General features: G+C 29.4%; 1 protein-coding gene across 5 annotated transcripts in view; it reads left to right on the top strand.

The window, feature by feature from the left end:
- Nucleotides 1-3,568: 3,568 nt before the first annotated feature.
- LOC136989042 (transmembrane protein 245) overlaps nt 3,569-16,382 on the top strand; it is a 65,480-nt gene continuing 52,666 nt past the window's right edge. For 4 of the 5 annotated variants that reach the window (XR_010882850.1, XM_067287103.1, XM_067287102.1 and 1 more), the window contains exons 1-4: nt 3,569-4,331; nt 9,635-9,863; nt 10,467-10,570; nt 15,968-16,207. Coding sequence is in view for 3 of the 5 variants with exons in the window: in XM_067287103.1 (XP_067143204.1) it covers nt 3,804-4,331; nt 9,635-9,863; nt 10,467-10,570; nt 15,968-16,207 (1,101 nt within the window). In the remaining 2 variants the exon portion in view is untranslated. The remainder of the gene's footprint in view (nt 4,332-9,634; nt 9,864-10,466; nt 10,571-15,967; nt 16,208-16,382) is intronic. The other variant, XR_010882851.1, reaches the window with a different exon arrangement.

Consider the following 16,382-nt stretch of genomic DNA (forward strand, 5'->3'; position numbering starts at 1 on the left):
ATTACATTACCATGTTAAGGTACTGCTCTGCAGACCGAGATCAAATCCGGACGGATCGAAAAACCTTAGAAATTTTCGAGGGTGTTCCGTCCAGCTGTTTCGGACCCCGTTCCTCGCCACCTGCTCACGTCATTGTTAGCCTGATTGAACACAAAGAATATTTTAAAAAAATAATCCATATGTGTTGTTAGTAGCCTAGATCGATTGAGTAGCGAATTATGTCCGTTCATCCACTATATTTGAACCCTTCCTATGCTGTTATGCGGAAGAAATGTACAGGGATGCAAAATATTTATTTACAGAAATATGACGTAATGTAAAAAAACTTATGCAGCATTTTAATGTTAAAATATTTTTAAAATTATAGAAATAATTTTATCCAATAAAAAGCAACTTTTTATATAGTTCATAGGAAGGGTGCAATGAAAACTGAAATCTACACGAAATACTTAAAATTTATTTATTTATTTCTTCAAATTCTTAAATTTTATTACGCTCTCATTTATAACTTTAAAATTTATTTTTAGTACACGAACCAAATTATATTATCTGAATCTTTCTCTCTCAATTTCTCGGAAAAATCAGAAACTTTCATCTGAATTACAAAACTTCAGTGGCGTGCCGTGACATTTGATGAGAAGGAAGCTGTGTTTCTGTAAGAAGCCGACTTTCAGGGGCAATCAATTAATTGCGCGTCAGGGCCCGTTCGTATTCATTTGTTCGATAAGCCAGTAAAAACCGTATACTTCTTTAAATGCATTTTTAATAGATTATCTGACGTACTTAATAAATAAGAAAGTTCAATATAATTACCTCCGTTATTAGATTCAATAAATTCCCTACGCCCTCTAAATGCCAATTCTCGCTTTGAGAAAAAACATATAACATTTATTAATTTAGATATATCTATTAATCGTAATTATCTCGTTATAATTTTCAATATTTATTTTATATTGTCTACCAATGTTAAATTCTATTCTATTTTGATTTCCAAATTGCTTCAATTTTACGAAAGAATCGTCATTCGTCATAAATTTTATCGTCAAAATGTCGAAATTTTTTGTTGACGTATTTATATTTAATTTAGGCATTGTTCTTTCTTTTTTAATAATGTTTTCTTTTTCATTATACGGTCTTGAGCCAAAACTTTTTTTAAATAAATTTTTGAATCACTAGCCACGATATAAGGGCTAAAATTAAAATTATCAGAAAAACTTACTTGGTAAAACAAAATGTGTGACGAATATACACACCTAGTACAAAAAATTCTTCAATTGTATGAATATACTTTTAATGAAACTTATAATTAAATATAACTTTGTGAAGAAACGTACATAAAAATAACAAAATATTCTTTATGTACTTTTTAAATCTTAAAACAATCCACTTACAAGTTAGTGAAATAGCTCCCTACGAGTGGCTAATGAATGGAATCAGAGACGGTCCAAGTAGATGTGTGCGTGCCAAATCCCGAGGGTGCCGATACCGGTCAATGTTAAATGGCTCTTTTGTCGCATCACTAGTGTATATCAAAGGACGCGACAGGGTTGTTGTAGATTTTAAACGTTTCTCACCATAGCTGCAAAAATCTAAATATGTTAAACTTAACAGATTGTCCGTCGTTCGTTTTCTAATTCGTTTTAGGACAAAATGTTCACGGAAATTTCCAAAATTTACAACTTTTCGGTCACTCTCATTGAACTGGAAAAATTTCTGTCTTTATTACATCTAATATTATGAATAGATCAGTCCCCATTGTACTCGACAAGAGATTGGTTCGGTTAAGCTTCTGTTTAAGTAAAATTTCGGCTCTTTCATCGGGGTTTTATTTAGGTTTCTAATTCCCTAATCGCTTAATTATTTAACTAAACTATTTATCTAACTTAAGTAGAAATAAGTCGAAACCGGTTACTTTGTACTTGAATATCTGTAGTCTTGGGAAAGAAGTGGAAAGAAATTTTTATGACAACCTATACATAAATCGTAAATTTAAAGAAAATAAATTCTAGAGCTTTTTTGTACCATTGTACGTCTCATTCATTAAATTTGGTTGTAAATGATGCTGCCAAAGTAACAGTTAATTTTTTAACACTACTAGAATTGTACACGTTTTTTCTACATCCTCTTACAGATGGGACATACTAAATCGTAATATCACCGGTTTAACATTGAAATCCGTAAGTAATATAAGATGGGAGAGCAGAATAAACGCAGAATAAATATATCAAATATTTTAATGGATTTTTTTAAAACTCCTGTCAACTATACAGAACTATCATAAAAACATACCAGTAAATTCCTATCGGTTGGGTTAAGTTATAAATCTAGTCTAGGGTGGGCAACCTTTTTTATAACATAGGCCAGAATAAATTTTACGTTATTTCCGCGGGCCGTAGTAGTTAATTGACGCCTTCTTGTGACTCGTAATTTATTTAGTCTGCAAATATGAAATAAATAAATAAAAAGTTAATTACTACATTTATTTCTCTTATCGTTTTCGAAAATTACAAAGAATTGGAAAAATAACTATTAATTAGTTATTTTTCCAATTTAATAATCTATTAAAGATCTCGCGGGCCGGATAGAAACTTTTCGTGAGCCGTAGCTGGCCCGCGGGCCGGGGGTTGCCCGCCGTTGATCTAGTCTGCTCATGATTCGCATAATCGGGCGAGGGCGGCCGAATATCTAGCAGGCAGGCGGCTAACAGCCCACAAACGGTCCGGGATATAAAATTAGATGCTTTATGCGTGTGTCGCTTCTACTAGCTAAACCGGGTGAGGTTGGTGCTCTGTAAACCGCATGTGCCAATGCCTATATAATCTGGCTGATTAGAAACTGACCCGGTTTCGACATTCCTTCCGCCACCGAATTATTCAAATATACAATAGCAATCTTATCGTTTTTTTCACATGTAGTATAGAAATTTGTAAAAGATATATAATGCAGTTATAATAAAATATTAATTTTAATTAATGCAAAGTACGTTAAAATATGAAAATTTATATTTTATAAAATACAAGAGAAGGTCATTGGAAGGTGGAATCGGCGCTTCCATCGCTTCCAATGACGGCACGCCACTGCAAAACTTGTTAGAGCTTAACACTTAAAAAACAAAAATAGTAATCTATCAATAGTATCAATAGCGATGTTCAATGAAAACAGTATTAATTAATAGCAATGACGTAGCGTAGTGGGGGCGGCAGGGGCGGCCCGCCCCGGGCGGCACCTTTAGGGGACGGCAAAATTTCACAATAAATAATAATATCTTGTAAAAATACCTAAATAAGGGGGGCGGCTGACACCCACGCTACGCCACTGATTAATAGTAATTTATACTCAAGTACAACTACAGTATCAACAATATACTCTATACAGAACAAAGTGTTTTTATTCGCGTTTAATAGCTACTACATTATTACAATTTATTAAAAATTTTGAATTAGAGTTTTTTAAATGTTTACCGGTATATTAATCGTAGATAATAATAGAAACTTTCAAAAATGCAGACTAATCGGACACACCTATTATGTACAGTACAAAGGTCATATTTTAATAGGCGCTGCAGTGCGCTAATATGCTTCTTAAAATAGCAGGTGGAGCTTTATTGGCAATGCCGTGAGCGACGGAATTGCGTTCCTTAGCGAAATTTTCGATATCGTCTGTTTGATACGATTAATCTACACGTTTTGTGTGACGTTTCGACACGTGCTAGGATCGGCGAAATCAAAAGCTTTAATGGAAAATCTACAGTTAATTTTGCATACCAACAAGTGTTTAGTTGTTTGATAACATATTGAAGAAAAATGAGTACAAAATCCGATTATGCTAAAGCCAAGTTCGCATTTGATGTTTTTAACTTTCTCCCTCAAGGCCACGAAAAAGCACTTAAGCAGGCTTTCTATAATACGGCTGCAATTTTACTTGTTTTAATCGTATTTGTAGGTGCCGTTGCCGTATATTTTGTACTGGAACCATTTCTCCGTCCTCTTCTGTGGGCTGTGCTATTTGGAAGTGTTTTGCATCCGTTCAAAGCCAGCTTAGCTTATGTATTCAAAAACTGGTTGCAAGGTCTTCAAACCACAAATACTCCTTTAGTCGTTGGCTCAATTGTAATGCCTTTTAGATTCGTCGACGGAATGTCTGAAACCGTCGGCGACTTCTTGCTTAAGTATATTAAAGCCATCGTGGTGGTGTCCGTGGGAATTCCTATTCTGTTACTTGTTTACAATTTTCTTCCGCATACCTTGTTGTATGGAATGTATTCTGGGTTAATAGTAATCTTACGTTGGATCTCAAATATATTGGAATTTTTTAGTACTGCGTATTATTTGGTAAGTTTTTAAAAATAGTTTTTAATTATGGTAGAACCCTGATTTAACTGAGGTTCCACGTAATCTGAGGCAAACCTGTGAATCAATATACTATTCTTATACCATAATTCGTAAAAGTGGTAGCATGTATTCTGAAATGTTTTCTTTGGTAATTGTTTACAATCCATCCAGGAGAATTTTTTCTTTAAAAGAGACATATTTGTATACATTTCCAAAATGTAGAATTTTTTGAGGATTACCCATATAAAAAATGATATATTAAAATCTTTTATGTTTGTAAGTTTTAATACAAAACGGCCATCGCTGTCTGTTTTATCTGCATTTTTGGTTATCCGAGGTAGCGTCAGTCCACGTTAACTTAGCTAATCACGGTTCTACCGTGATTATATTTTGTTGGACACTTTTGAACTATTTGTATTAATTCAAAAATCTGAGATTTTTCATTTTTTACTTGCATTTTTCTTGGCATTTGATTGTTGTAATAATATATATCAGTAAAATTTACAGATTTTTATCTAAATATAGCCATTAGATTATGACCAACTCAATAAACTGTTTTTATAAAAAATTGTGCAGAAAAAAAACATGGAATACTTGTAAAACTTTATAAGCTTGTTTATAACATGGAATAAACTGTACTTCAAAAAGTAACTCTCAAATATGTACTGTACATTTTTACAAAGACAATAACGATAGTTAAATCATTTCTTAAAAGATGTTTGGTTCTAATATTGGGTAAGTTGAATTGTTTGCCATCTATTGGCTATATTTAGCTAAAATTTGCAAATAAGAGATTTTTATTGGTAAATGAGATGACATCAAATGGAATATTTTCACTCTGTCAGATGCCATTAGCATTTCGCTACGATTATGGACTATTGCTATATGAGCAAAAAAGCCAAACAGAATCACAGGTCTAATGGTATATGAATTGACAGATATTCTGTTTAAAAATTTTTTTACATTCCATATTAGATACACAAACAAACAAATCAGATACATCTAAAAATTTTGTCCTGATTTAAAAATTGTCAATTGTTTGCTAGAAAAAGTTATCTGTATATTAAATGCATTTAGTGATTTTATTAGAAAATATCACATGCATTTATAGTGTGATTTAAGTATATATCGATGAATAATTTTGTCAACAATGCACTTTATGTAAACATTTTTAATTCTGTTCTAATAAAGAGAAAAAACATTAATATTAAATACCGTTCCATTTTTTTTATTTTAAATTTTTGTTGATTTTTGAAATTTAACACTTCAGGAAATAACTGTTAGAGGACTGAGAGTTACTCTTTACTCAAACCTATAGTTCCTTGTTTTTTTTTTGTTTGTACAGGGATAGCCTATAACTATAGCAAAATACCAATAACATCTGCAAAGACAAAATTTTGTCAATTACCAGACTAGTAAGAGTTTGCTTTCATGCCACCACACTAGTGGAAGTATCACAATTACTACATAAATCAATACAAATGATTAAAAGTAGATAAGTGTTAGATAAATGATTTCTTACCTCTGTCCATTTATTTGCTTTACTTCCATTATTATAACTGTTTTTCATCTCTTCCTTTTTTACTTTACTTAATTTGACAAAATATCTTTGTAAGGATAGGTTTAATTGAAATTTTTGCAAAAATTATATCTGGTTATCTAGTTTTATTATTTAATACTGTATAATCAGATGAGTATTCCTTTGTCTTTTCAATTGTGCTTTTGAAATTTAATCCTTCAATTGAAAGGATCATTAGATTTTTCATCATATACATACAGTGCAGTCCATAAATTTTAGGACAGGAATTATAAAAAATCAAAAATACATGATTTTGAAAGGTAACACAAATTTTTTAAAGTCAAGTATGATCAATTGGCATATATGCAGGCTTTAGTATGGCCATACAATTTTCAGAGAGCCATAAGAAAATTCCTTTTTTCCAATTTTGTTCAATTTGTTGGTCATAGCTTTTTGGATGGTAGGAATTTCTACATATTGGTGTTGTGCAATGAGCAAGTAAAATAAATACATCCCTCATATAAGCAGACAGCAGAGTGCAGAGAGATGTGGCAGTATACTTTATAAATAAGGGTGTACTATAGATTACTATCTATGGAATTTCGGGACTTTGAGTATATATCTGAACTGAGGGGACCGAGACGAGTTCAGCAGTACCTTACTTTTGGGCCGGAGGCAAAAAATAAGAAAGTTATCATACTTTTTTTGGCGATTGCGCGATGATTGGGAGTCGTGTCGCTCTCTCCGCTAAGCCTATCACGTGTTTAACAGGCAGTCTGGCAAGTTGGACATATATACCTTGAACCAGTGGTAGATGTTGATCCACGAGCACACAGATCGTCTACAATTCGAGTTAAGTCCTTTTTGCAGATCCTCGCTAGTCGATCTCGGGGGCTACGGCCCCTCAGTCTCGCTATCTTTCGCGGTCGGCTAGTACTACAAGCCGACCACGCTATCGTGATCGGGAGTTGCGATGCTTGAACAAAAAGAAAAAAAAAAAAAAACTGGCATTCGACTGTTCATGCTCCTGACGGACTCCCCCGGGAGGGGAGCTGCCAGCAGGCCACTGATTGTTTAACGTCACTAGTTATTGATTCACGGTGGTTCTTTAACAAAAGAAAAAAATGGAAGTGGTGTTCGACTGTTCGTGCAATTTCTTGCCTTTCAGCGTGTTTTTTTAAAATTTGTTTGCAGACTTTACCGCGAGATGGCAGCACTAGCAACTACGGTGCCATCTGCATGAAAGCATTTAAAAAGTATGATAACTTAAAAACTATGGTAACTTTCTTATTTTTCGTCTCCGGTCCAAAAGTAGGGTATCGTTGAACTCGTCTCGGTCTCCTCAGTTCAGATATATACTCAAAGTCTCGAAATTCCATAGATAGTAATCTATAGTATCCCCATAAATAATTGTGCTTTAGTAATAGATCTCAAGCATGATGATTAAAATTATGGTACAGAGTGCATAAAACTCTTAGCATCAGCTCTAGTTATAAACTTTTTTCAGAATTGCTATTGCTTTTTATTTTCATGTCATAAGCACATAAGATTTTATAATTTACTTATATGCTATATTTATACCATACTAATTATACTAATATTAATATTAGTATACTAAGTATACTAATTTATTTATGTATATCTGTTTATACTACTTTACATAGTACAAATAAATTAAAACAATTCAGAATTAATTTTTTTTTTTTTTCATTTAAGTAGTGTAATATAGTAAATTTAAATATATAGATTATATTAATCATCTTTAAAGTTAAACTTTATATATATGAATAAAAATATGAATACTTTATAAACAAGCATTGATAAGCTTTCTTTCAAAACTGTGTATTTAACTAAAATATCAAATCATCACTTTCTTGTTCTATATTTAACTCTGCATTATTTTTGGTTAATTACATTTCATAAATTCTTGGATGTTTTTGGATTCATTTTGGCAAAGATAGCCTCATAAAAAATCTTCCTGATATTTAGGCAATATAGAAAAGAACAAAGTAAATGTAAGAATTTTTAAATGTAGGTAATTAACCAAAATTAGGTAGGAATTAAGTGTAGAGCAAAAAAATAACAGTTTGCTATTCTATTTAGACATGTTATAGATTTATAGATTTGAAAGAGAGAAAAGACATTTACATCTGTTTTAGAAAAAACATTTATAAATATATCCTTTCTTGAGCTACATGAATAGATCATATACTGTAGAACCTCAGTTTATTTGACCTAAGTTCTGTATTATCTAAGGCAAACGTACAAGTGAATACACTATTCTTACAATTCATAAAAGCTTTGCTGTGAATGTATGGTACGGAGCACATGACTGCTTGTGAATGCATAAGTACTGTAGTACTTTTAACCATTAGTGTCAACTTTTTAAATATATTAAATGGGTTCAAAGTAGGACTAAACTGGCCGTAAAATTTGTAAGAAAAATAAATATAAATCAATCACATCCAGTGTTAATATTATGCATTTGCTTTATGCAAACATTTAGGTTGTTACAAAATATAAATATCTAATATCATAATCAGCCACTGCATGACCACATCATCTACCTGAATTACTTTTTGGAAGATTTAAGAAATATTTTTTACAAAATGAAAATTAATTGAATTTCTTCATTTGAAAAAATATTTGAAATACTATATTGTCTGAAAAAGGAAAATTGTGAAGATTAGGAATGATTTGGATATGATTTAAAATTGGAGGCAGATTTATTCTAGTGTGATTTGCATATGAGATCTCAATTTTAAGTGATGTGATATATATGCATATCACACAGAGTCAACAAATGAGTAACATTGCTATGATAAGTATATTGAAATTAAATAATGCAGAGAATATACAGGTAAAATGGCCTATACAGTAAATAATAGGTATTCAGTTTTCTGCAGAGATATTTATTTGATTACTTCAATAAAAACAACTGTACAATACTTTTTAAGTTGCTACCCAAATTACAAAGAATTAAATTCTGTAAGTCCAAATTATTGAGTGGGCCCAAGCCCATTGGCCCAGTGAAGATTAAAAGCTCTATCTCCATAAAAATTGAAAATCAAATTGCACACTTGTCATCATGCCTAATTAGTATCCTTTATTCATAATGTCCAATATTCTGCATGAAAAATGTTCTGTAATAATTACCGTGCAGATTCATTGCGAGTTATGCTACCTGGTCTTCCATCCAATCTACTTCCCTAGCTATTAATTTATATATAATCAAACTGGTCACTCATGGCAATGCATCTGCACAATTTGCAGATGTTTTGGGTTTGAGTTCCACTTTGGACCAATTCTTTTCTTCCAGAAATTCTAAATTAAAATTAATTTATTACAATTATTAAAATTATCATGAGATGGCAGCTTAACCACTATCTCTAGACATATTATTTCATATCTAATTATTAACTTACCCTTATTACAGCCTGATAATTTGGCAGATTGTCTGGCTTTAATCAAAAAGTGGGTTTGTTGTTTCTATAGCAAACTTTACTTTTGAAGATGAAATTAATAGTTTGAAAATGTTTAGTGTATAGTATTAACTTTCAGATGTCTAAAAATTTATTTACCTTGGTGATATATAATTGAAAAAGTTAAGAATTTAGTCTGAGGGAAATTAAAAATTTAAAATTAATGTGAGCATTTTGATTTATAAAATTAATTATTTTTTCTTGTTTTTAAATATATTTTTATAAGCTAATTTGAATATTGTTTAAAAATTTATAAAAATAAAAAATTAAATGACACAATGTGTGTTTATAATTATTTTTAGGTTTGGACAATCATTATTGGTTATGTAGTAACATTATGGTTTTGGTGGACCCCTCAATCCAAAGATATTTTGTGTAAAATTTCCATAATAATATGGACTATTTTAGTATTTCATATTGCGACAATCACTGGATCATTGAGAGTTCCTATATTATTGATATCTATAATATTATTGATGATGGGATTTATAACAGAAGTTAAAAGTAAACAAGATGAAAATATCACTCAAGGTAAGTTTCCCCTCCCCATGAAATTTTTGTATTTGTTTAGTAGTTGTAGTTTCATTCTGAAAAAAATTAATTTAATTTAATACAATTTTCTAATATTAAAATTTCAAAATATAATTTATTAAAAACTACTTAATAGTTTGTGCTTTTGTTACTATAAAATAATTTTTTTTCAAAATCAATGAACATTTAGTAAATTATTAGAAGTTGGTAGTCATAAAGTAATTGCTATTGTATATCACTCAATCACATACAACTTTGTACAACGGCAAAAAAGATTTTATTAAACTAGAAAAAAAAAAAACTAATGTTTTTGGTCATATTTAATGATCTTCATCCAAAAATCAAACATTTGCAAATACTAACAGAAATAGAACAGAAATATTTGAATGCCAAATGTGTTTTAAATAAAAAAAATGTGATTGAGTTGTTAGAAGTTATTCATGATATAAAATTTTTCACTTACAAAATTTATTATAAAGATATTTAACCCAACACATTTGTGAAAATGAACACTTTTGTCACTTTTTAAAATTAGTTCAGTTAAAAAACTTTTTGTTTAGTATTTCAAACTTATTTTTGTATTTTGTTTTTCATATTGTATAGATGAAAAAAGTACAGAAATTCAAAGAGCTACAACTCCACTAGTGACACTTCAAGCAGGTTGGGCATGGATTGTTGGTGCTCCAAATTCTCCATCAGCTGTGAAGGTAAAATATTTTTGAAAATAACAATAATAATATCAAATGTTTTGAATAAAAGTATGTTACTTAAACATTTAATATAACAAGTTCAAATGATATTTACTATTATGTTTGAGTTAAGTAGTATTGTTTTCATGTTATAAATAATAGATTTTATCATTATAAATTTTTTTAAAGTTTTTTGTTTTAAACAATTATAAGTTATTATTATTATTGCTTAAAATGTAATTTTAATTATTGAATTTTAAAATGTTTAAGTCAATTATAATGGAAAAAATATTTAAAAAGTAAATTATTTGAAAAGCCACTATTTACTGTTTCACAATTGATAATAAATTCAGCATGTACACTTAAACATCTGTCCAGAAGCATGAAAGATCTTTCCAGGTTATGTTGTAGATTTCAGCAGACATAAAATATGATACCATGCACCCATTCTGCTGCTATCTGTGGCTAGCATAACATGTAGAGGATGTCACATGATGATTTGAGTGACTGATTATTTATATGACATAATGCACTGTTTTTGGTTTTTGGAGGATATTATCGATGATTTGAGTGGTGCAATATGATGATAAATTTACAACATGACAAATCACAACTCCTTCAGCACCTTTTATGGACTGACAAGGCATTGTTTTCCCAGAATGGAGTTTATAACTATCACAGTCTGCACCGCTGAGCAGAGCATGTTCCATAATGCATGCAACATAAACACAAAGTGCATTTTATCTTAAACATCTGGTGTCGAATTTGGAATGGGCAACTTCTTGGTTCCATATTGATTGACTATATTCTACTTAGTGATAGATATATGAAAGTTCTAAATGCAACAGCAGACAAATGGCTTGATGACTTACCACTGACATAACTACAGCAGATTTAGTACCAGCATACCACCTCATTTATAGGCAGACGTCAGTGGCTCACAGAATGGTTTATCAATCATTAGACTGGACGACAATGCTCTATTCCATGGTTACCACATTCTCCAGTTTTGACCCCTTTGGATTTTTTCCTTTGGGTACCAACTAAAAGCATGTGTCACTTGATGTTGACAAAGTATCAGGTCAGTCCATAAGTCCGTGCGCATTTTTATGACCTTGAGAAAAATCTTGTTTTGCTGTTAAAAATGTCAGTCTAATGTGATAATTTTTACACCGAAGTGTTAAATTGGATCTCATTCGTATAATACTGTTCAGAATTGTGAACATTTCAGTTGTTTATTTTCGTTAAAATGGAAGTAACCGACGAATATAAAAGACACGTTTTATACTTTTTATTTGGTGAGAATGCTACAAATGCAGCCAAAAAAATAAATACTGTACATAATCAAATCGTAATTAGTTCAAGGACTGCACAGAAGTGGTTTGAAAGATTTAGAAACAACGATTTTAGTGTGGAGGATAAGGCTCGTACGGGAAGATCCGTCGACTTCGACGACGATGCTCTCTCTGCACTAGTCTGCACTGTAAAAAAGGCTATTTCTGAATATTTTGATTCAAAACCGAAATCATTTTACGAAGATGGGATTAAAAAGCTACCATCGAGATGGCAAAAAATTGTACAAAATAATGGTGAATACATTATAGATTGAAATAAAATTTAATTAAAATCTTTTGCTGCTTTTTTTGTGGATAAAAATACGCACGAACTTATGGACTGACCTGATAGAAGAGATGTATACAAATACCTGTGAAACCAAAAATATCAGGAATGACTTGTGCCATTCATAATACCACATGCTATTGTCAACATCTTTGTATTACTGCTGAAGACAGTTGTTTTGAACTTGTTCTCTAGTAAAATAAAGTTCTTTTTAAATTCCTACTATTAGTTCACACTCTCCCTATATATATTTATATATCTTGTTCAAATTTTCAATTGTTAATAAAATACTTTTTATTCATCCACTCAAGTTCAAATACATTTTTTTAAACTTGTAGTGGATGACACTTGATGTTAATACAGTTTTTTCAAATATTAATTCATTAATTAAATTTAATTAATTATAGTTTTATATGGGAGAAAAAATTTCTCTTATATAAGATATTTAGCATATGTATATACATATTTATATTGTAATTATTTAATAAAAAGTAACTAGAATAAAATTTTTCTTTGTTGACCTAAGTAGGAATTGACTTTAAAAAAATTTTTTTTATATTACTTGTTTTGTATCAGTTTCTGCAATGTTGTCTATCCTTTACAACCAGAGATTATTTATATGTTTTGCTAAATTGATTTTCTGTGCCATATGCATATGCATATGACAATGCTGGAAAGATCTCATTTTATCCTTGATAGATGTTTAAGTGGATCCTTTGTATATTGGTAGTTGTTAAATAAACATTATTCAAAATTTCTTTAGTAGTTACATTTATAATGAATAAACTCCAATTTTTGTAACAAAATCCAAATTTGTTTTATTGGAGCACACAAACTATTGTTTCTTTAGCATTTTCAGTCAGTTAAGTTCACCATTATGGTAACAAATTGCAACAGAACTTTTCTACAAAATTCTTATTAGCTGTATTTTAATTATTTTGCAATCATATTTAGTTTTCCTAATAAACATGAACTGTGTGTTAAGAAAACTATTCAACTCTTCCATCTTACATCATATAGCAGTTTAAGTTCCTGGAAAAACTATGCTGTCCAAACACTGTAGCAAAAAAAATAACAACTACATCAATAAATATTACCAGTTAAAATTATCAAATGCAGGTGACTCATCTCACTAACATTTTATGCCTTTTCACTTTTAGTAAGCTTGAAACAATACTTCTTAAACTAATTACATTTCTTCTTTAAGAGTTGCTTCTGAGCAGCTAATAACATCTCAGAGCCTCTTCCATGACAAAGTGGAGATATTTGTAATTCCATTAGGAAATGATAAAGAAATAGTCTGTGGAGCGATACAGAAATTGTTGCAGATTAGGATAGAGGAACACAAGGAGAACAGGAAAAGTTACTGGTATACTGAGTCAGGAAGCTTTAAAAAATGAAAATACAGTAGATTGGAAATGAGGTAGAAGTTTGAAGCTAGTAAGGAAAAGGAAATTTGTACATTGCCAGGAAAGAATGGATATATGAAAACTGGTGAAGTAATTAATGGAAGAGACTACCATTCTTGTACTTGGTGTAGGTGGGAAATTGAATAGTTTTCTCAGCAGGGAGTAGGATAGTTAGCTGGTCAAGTGTTGGTAGTTTTGTTTTTAATTTAGCATTATAAAGTAAGTGAATGGCTATTAATGATTTTGTAAAGTTCTGTTCCAATTGTTGTTTTGATGTTGGGCTTGGTTTCCCAAGTGCTAGAGAAAGTTATGCCTTTTCACTCTAGCACTTGGTTTCCCAAGTGCTAGAGATTTTAGTTGGTCTTTCTAATAAAGTAGAAGTTTGATTTTATTTTAATTGTGTATTATTAATTGAAGAAATTTTGAATAAATTGAAATTTAATTATTGATTTTATGTCTATATATTGAATACATTTGAAAAACTGTACATTTTTCCTGTATGTTGCTAGTAATTATAAAATATTTCTGCAATTGAATTGAAACAACTATTTTTCATTAAAAAAAATTAGATTTAAGCATTATAATAGAAATCAATATATAAAATTCAAAAGAATCATTTTATATATTTTTTAATAAACAATATAAGAAAATTAAAACTGTTAATGTAGATGCTAAAACTTTAATCAAAACTTCAATAAAAATGGTTCTTTAAAATGATTTTAAACATGAAAAATAAAATTAGTGAAGCATTAATTATAAATAAAAATTTGAGAGACAGTTTTTTTCTATTTTATAATGTAATCATATAAATAAGGATTATATTTCAAATTATACAATTTTTTAATCACAAAGAACATTACAATTTGTAAAAATCATCATTTAATAAGTTTCTTTATGGTACTAAATCTTTACTATTGTTCTTAATTTTAGTAGTAATAATCTCTTAAAATTTTTAAGAATATTTGAAGACCCTAACAACTGTTCAAATTTATTAAAAAATATATTTACTGCTTGTGTGCTAGTTTTGCTAGCTAGGAGTTTTGCTTTTTACATTTAAATTATAACTATTTAAAAAAAAATTAAATCTATATACAATTTTTTATGATGAAACTGGAATGAATATATGATTTTGATATAATGATATATGATTAAAAAATATTTTGAGAAATATTACTAAATAAATTGATCTAACGTATAAAAAAAGTATCGTATTTACTCGCATATAAGACGAAGTTTTTATTCATTTATCACAGCTTCAAATTCCTAGGTTGTCCTATATGCATGAGCAAAATATGAACTGTGTATTTGTATTTTTTACTGGATGCTCACCCTCTTGTATTTAAAAACATAAGTATTTTATCTCTATTCTTGTATATTGTCAGGAGTAAAGATGAATAGCAATAGGAAAAGCAAAGCTTTTGAATTTAATTCCAGATTGACATTCCAAAATCACATGGGAGCCCGATATGAGTTTTAATCCATTCCCATGTGAAAACAGATGACTATTCGGAAATCAGAATAGGGAGAAACTCATAAGTGTAATTGACAGAGTGGATTCAATTGTTAAGAATTGGCAAAAAAAGGTTCCCAATTGTCCGGCTTTACGTGAACAAATTATGTTGTTGATTTTACAAAATTTTTCTTAAAGTTTAAAATGCTAGTCATTTTTGCAGGACAATGTGTGCATTTATGTTCATTTGATATTTTACTTGTGATCAAATGAAATAAAATTAGAATTGTATAATATTAATAAATCTAATTTTCTTTATTTTGATCTTTAAAGTCACACCCCGTCCTATATGCGAGGTTGTCTTATATTCAAGTAAATACGATAATTTATATTGAATTATCTAAACATTGCAAATCATTTTGCAGAATTATGATGAATGTTAAAGATTTTAATAAATTTCTCTAATTCAATGAAATGTAAAAATTAACTTCTTTCTAAAATTAAAAGTTACTTTTTGTTGGAACATTATAACAATTTTATTAATATAAAATTATTTTAAAATTAATGGTATTTATTTAAGTTCAGTTTTATTAATATCAAAGTAATAATTGAAGCATAACTGTATGATGATAAACTTTTCCAAGTATGAAAATCATATTTTATAATTTCAGAATTTTCAAAAAAAGATATTTTGAGTTCTAAATTTTTTTAACATTGGTAAATAATTATTTAAAAAAATTGGTGATTAAATTTTATTTTGTTCTGTGTATTAATAGATTACCATATTTAAATATTATATATTTGGTATTATATTATATACTTAAAATTTAATCAAATATTAGAAAATTCTAGTTATAGATATTAGTAGTATTTTTATTTTTAATTTTAATGAATTTTAAGTTTATGTTGATTAAAAATATGACTGGTATTGAGTAGATAGAATCATCCATCAAGAAATCGGGACCTAATTTATATAGTAGACTGAAACTATGGTATTCAAGTTTTTCTGCATCATTCTGGAAAATAATTTCTTCAGCAAGAAGACAAGAGAAAGATGATGATTATGATAATATAGCAAGAAAAATTAGTACAAAAAGAGTAAGGTTTTCAGAACAACTTGAAGAAGCAATTGAACCTGTATTAAATTTGAAAATGGAACTACTTGCAGAAAAGAAAGTCAGTGAGATGAAAATATTTATTATAATAGAGCCTGCATTAAACAGCTTTCTTTGTTTGCATTACAAATTACTGTGAATGTTTCTTAAAAATATATAATACTATGATTTATAGTGTGGAAGTTTAGCAAGTTGTGTAAACATAATTTAGTAAAAACATAGTAGATAATAACTTT

Source organism: Centruroides vittatus, unplaced genomic scaffold (assembly GCF_030686945.1).
Source record: "Centruroides vittatus isolate TY-2023 unplaced genomic scaffold, ASM3068694v2 scaffold_435, whole genome shotgun sequence".
In the NCBI taxonomy this organism is placed as follows: Eukaryota; Metazoa; Arthropoda; class Arachnida; order Scorpiones; family Buthidae; genus Centruroides; species Centruroides vittatus.